Source organism: Salmo salar, chromosome 26 (genome assembly GCF_965601325.2).
Source record: "Salmo salar chromosome 26, fSalSal1, whole genome shotgun sequence".
NCBI classification, from domain to species: domain Eukaryota; kingdom Metazoa; phylum Chordata; class Actinopteri; order Salmoniformes; family Salmonidae; genus Salmo; species Salmo salar.
Window position 1 is genome coordinate 54,905,001 of NC_138316.1, and position 5,000 is coordinate 54,910,000.

The following is a 5,000-nucleotide window of genomic DNA, read 5'->3' on the forward strand; positions in this document are numbered from 1 at the left end:
CCTTCCTGAGCGGTATGACGGCTGCGTGGTCCCGTGGTGTTTATACTTGCGTACTATTGTTTGTACCGATGAACGTGGTACCTTCAGGCATTTGGAAATTGCTTCCAAAAATAATCTGTCTGTAAACAATTGTTGGAAAAATTACTTGTGTCATGCACAAAGTACATGTCCTAACCGACTTGCCAAAACTATACTTTGTTAACAAGAAATGTATATGTGGGGGAAAAAGAGTCCAGTATGCTCTGGGTTGAATCGCGCTGTGCAGACTGGCAGGAGTTGTCCGGGCTAAAGGTTAGCTGATGACCGCTAGCAGGGGCTAGCTGACTACTAGCTAGTTAGCTGGCTGGCTAGCTTCTGTTGGGGGTTCCGGTTCTTAAGTAAAGAAAATAGCAGATCCGTACCACATTGAGTGAGGTGGATTACAGGTGAATATGTTGAAGTTGAGCTTTAAAAAATATTTAAAAATAAATAAATATGAAGAAAAAATATATATATACACGGGACACGACGCCATCTTGGATATGATGATGATGATGATGATAATGAGGAGGCGGATAATGATAATTATAATGATGGTGAGGATGAGAATGATGATGATTATATTAATGATGATAATAATGATGATGACAATAATAATGATTATTATAATAATAATAATAATAATAATAATAATAATAATAATGAAGATGATGATTATAATAATGATGATGTTGATGATGATGATTATATTAATGACAATAATAATGATTATAATAATGATGATGTTTATTATAATAATGTTGGTGGTGATGATTATAATAATGATGATTATAATAATGATGATTATAATAATGATGATTATATTTGATTTTAAATGCTTCTAAATGTTGATAGAACCTTTATGATCAGAGGATAAAATAATGACTCCTCTCTCCTCCTCTGTCATAATAATGGCACCCCTCTCCTCCTCTGTCAAAATAATGGCACCCCTCTCCTCCTCTTTCAAAATAATGACACCCCTCTTCTCTGTCAAAATAATGACACCCCTCTTCTCTGTCAAAATAATGACACCCCTCTTCTCTGTCAAAATAATGACACCCCTCTCCTCCTCTGTTAAAATAATGGCACCCATCTCCTCCTCAGTCAAAATAATGGCACCCCTCTCCTCCTCTGTCAAAATAATGACGTCACCTCTCTCCTCCTCTCCCACAATTCCATCTCCCAGAATGCACTGACTTCTCTCCTCCGGTGGCGGTGATGCTGATGGTCTTCCTCTGTCTGGAGGCCTTCCTCTTCCTCACCTTCACCGTGGTGATGTTCGGAACGCAGATCCACTCCATCTGCAACGACGAGACGGTGAGGCACCCAGCACGCCACACGCTGTGGTCGGCACCACTTAAAGGAACACTTGACAAGGTTTACGGCAGTGGTGGGAAAAAAACTACTCAGTTGTCATACTTGAGTAAAAGTAAAGATACTTTTAATAGAAAATGAATCAAGTAAAAAAAGTGAAAGTCACCCAGTAAAATACTACTTGAGTAAAAATATTTGGTTTTAAATGTACTTACGTATCAAAAGTAAATGTACAAGTACAGTTGTAGTGGGAAGTTTACATACACTTAGGTTGGAGTCATTAAACCTTGTTTTCAACCACTCCACAAATTTCTTGTTAACAAACTATAGTTTTGGCAGGTCGGTTACGACATCTACTTTGTGCATGACACAAGTCATTTTTCCAACAATTGTTTACAGATTATTTCACTTATAATTCACTGTATCACAATTACAGTGGGTCAGAAGTTTACATACACTAAGTTGACTGTACCTTTAAACAGCTTGGAAAATTCCAGAAAATTATGTCATGGCTTTAGAAGCTTCTGATAGGCTGATTGACATCATTTGAGTCAATTGGAGGTGTACCTGTGGATGTATTTCAAGGCCTACCTTCAAACTCAGTGCCTCTTTGCTTGACATCATGGGAAAATCAAAAGAAATCAGCCAAGACCTCACGAAAATAAATTGTAGACCTGCACAAGTCTGGTTCATCCTTGGGAGCAATTTCCAAACACCTGAAGGTACCATGTTCATCTGTACAAACAATAGTACGCAAGTATAAACACCATGGGACCACGCAGCCGTCATACCGCTCAGGAAGGAGACGCGTTCTGTCTCCTAGAGATTAACGTACTTTGGTGCGAAAAGTGCAAATCAATCCCAGAACAACAGCAAAGGACCTTGATGGCGCTGGAGGAAACGGGTACAAAAGTATCTATACCCCCAGTAAAACGAGTCCTATATCGACTTCACCTGAAAGGCCACTCAGCAAGGAAGAAGCCACTGCTCCAAAACCGCCATAAAAAAGCCAGACTTCGGTTTGCAACTGCACATGGGGGCAAAGATCGTACTTTTTGGAGAAATGTCCTCTGGTCTGATGAAACAAAAATAGAATTGTTTGACCATAATGACCATCGTTATGTTTGGAGGAAAAAGGGGGACGCTTGCAAGCCGAAGAACACCATCCCAACCGTGAAGCACGGGGGTGGAGGCATCATGTTGTGGGGGTGCTTTGCTGCAGGAGGGACTGGTGCACTTCACAAAATAGATGGCATCATGAGGTTGGAAAATTATGTGGATATATTGAAGCAACATCTCAAGACATCAGTCAGGAAGTTAAAGCTTGGTCGCAAATGGGTCTTCCAAATGGACAATGACCCCAAGCATACTTCCAAAGTTGTGGCAAAATGTCTTAAGGACAACAAAGTCAAGGTATTGGAGTGGCCATCACAAAGCCCTGACCTCAATCCTGTAGAAACTTTGTGGGCAGAACTGAAAAAGTGTGTGCAAGCAAGGAGGCCTACAAACCTGACTCAGTTACACCAGCTCTGTCAGGAGGAATGGGCTAAAATTCACCCAACTTATTGTGGGAAGCTTGTGGAAGGCTACCCGAAACGTTTGACCCAAGTTAAACTATTTAAATGCAATGCTACCAAATACTAATTGAGTTTATATGTAAACTTCTGACCCACTGGGGATGTGATGAAAGAAATAAAAGCTGAAATAAATCATTCTCTCTACTATTATTCTGACATTTCACATTGTTAAATTAAAGTGGTGATCCTAACTGACCTAAAACAGGGAATTTTAACTAGGATTAAATATCAGGAATTGTGAAAAACTGAGTTTAAATATATTTGGCTAAGTAACTGGTCCCTCAGCCTAGTAATAATAACAGCTGGGTTAGTAACTGGTCCCTCAGCCTAGTAATAGTAACAGCTGGGTTAGTAACAGAGTAACTGGTCCCTCAGCCTAGTAATAATAACAGCTGGGTTAGTAACAGAGTAACTGGTCCCTCAGCCTAGTAATAATAACAGCTGGGTTAGTAACTGGTCCCTCAGCCTAGTAATAATAACAGCTGGGTTAGTAACAGAGTAACTGGTCCCTCAGCCTAGTAATAGTAACAGCTGGGTTAGTAACTGGTCCCTCAGCCTAGTAATAGTAACAGCCAGGTTAGTAACAGAGTAACTGGTCCCTCAGCCTAGTAATAGTAACAGCTGGGTTAGTAACAGAGTAACTGGTCCCTCAGCCTAGTAATAGTAACAGCCAGGTTAGTAACAGAGTAACTGGTCCCTCAGCCTAGTAATAGTAACAGCCAGGTTAGTAACAGAGTAACTGGTATCTCTCCTCTCCAGGTTCCTCTCGTCTCCTAGTCTGACTGGACTACAGATCATTCTGGTCCAACTCCTTCAGTTCTCCCCTGATATCCATGAACAAATAGAACAAAATGTCTGTCCTGAATCGACCTAGTTGAGGCAACAGTAGCTCTGGTTCATTAAAATAATATGTTGACTAAAGTGTCTGTCTGTCTGTCTGCCTGTCTGTCTGCCTGTCGGTCTGCCTGTCGGTCTGCCTGTCTGTCTGCCTGCCTGTCTGCCTGCCTGCCTGTCTGTCTGTCTGTCGGTCTGCCTGTCGGTCTGCCTGTCTGTCTGCCTGTCGGTCTGCCTGTCTGTCTGTCTGCCTGCCTGTCTGCCTGCCTGTCTGTCTGTCTGTCTGCCTGTCTGTCTGTCGGTCTGCCTGTCGGTCTGCCTGTCGGTCTGCCTGCCTGTCTGTCTGCCTGTCTGTCTGTCTGCCTGCCTGTCTGTCTGCCTGTCTGTCTGCCTGCCTGTCTGTCTGCCTGCCTGTCTGTCTGTCTGTCGGTCTGCCTGTCTGTCTGCCTGTCTGCCTGTCTGCCTGTCTGTCTGTCTGCCTGTCTGTCTGTCTGCCTGTCTGTCTGTCTGCCTGTCTGTCTGTCTGCCTGTCGGCCTGCCTGTCGCCCTGTCTGTCTGTCTGCCTGCCTGTCTGTCTGTCTGTCTGTCTGTCTGTCTGTCTGTCTGTCTGTCTGTCTGTCTGCCTGCCTGTCTGTCTGTCGGTGTCTGCCTGTCGGTGTCTGTCTGTCTGTCTCATCTTCCAGGAGATCGAGCGTCTGAAGAATGAGAAACCGACGTGGGAGCGGCGTCTGCGCTGGGAGGGGATGAAGGCCGTGTTCGGAGGCCCGCCCTCCTTCCTCTGGTTCAACCCATTCTCCGGCCTGCGTCTGCGGCGCCTGCTGATGACACGTACACGCCGTAGTGGTGTGGAGTTCTCTGTCTGAGGGCTGAGCAGCCCAAAACACAGCTCTTCCCTGTCTGATACCCTCAGACCTCTCTGGACCGTCTGATACCCCCTCCGGACCTCTCTGGACCGTCTGATACCCCCTCCGGACCTCTCTGGACCGTCTGATACCCTCAGACCTCTCTGGACCGTCTGATACCCCCTCCGGACCTCTCTGGACCGTCTGATACCCCCTCCGGACCTCTCTGGACCGTCTGATACCCCCTCCGGACCTCTCTGGACCGTCTGATACCCCCTCCGGACCTCTCTGGACCGTCTGATACCCCCTCCGGACCTCTCTGGACCGTCTGATACCCTCAGACCTCTCTGGACCGTCTGATACCCCCGCCAGACCTCTCTGGACCGTCTGATAGCTCCGCCGGACCTCTCTGGAC

At 45.2% G+C, this 5,000-nt stretch overlaps 1 protein-coding gene across 1 annotated transcript in view; it reads left to right on the forward strand.

Moving 5' to 3' along the window:
* Positions 1-5,000, forward strand: part of LOC106588126 (palmitoyltransferase ZDHHC7) — a 48,037-nt gene that overhangs the window by 35,783 nt on the left and 7,254 nt on the right. Inside the window, exons 6-7 of the mRNA XM_082969869.1 lie at positions 1,205-1,335; positions 4,427-5,000. The exon at positions 4,427-5,000 is cut by the window's right edge and continues 7,254 nt beyond it. Coding sequence (XP_082825995.1) covers positions 1,205-1,335; positions 4,427-4,606 — 311 coding nt within the window. The 3' untranslated portion in view covers positions 4,607-5,000. The remainder of the gene's footprint in view (positions 1-1,204; positions 1,336-4,426) is intronic.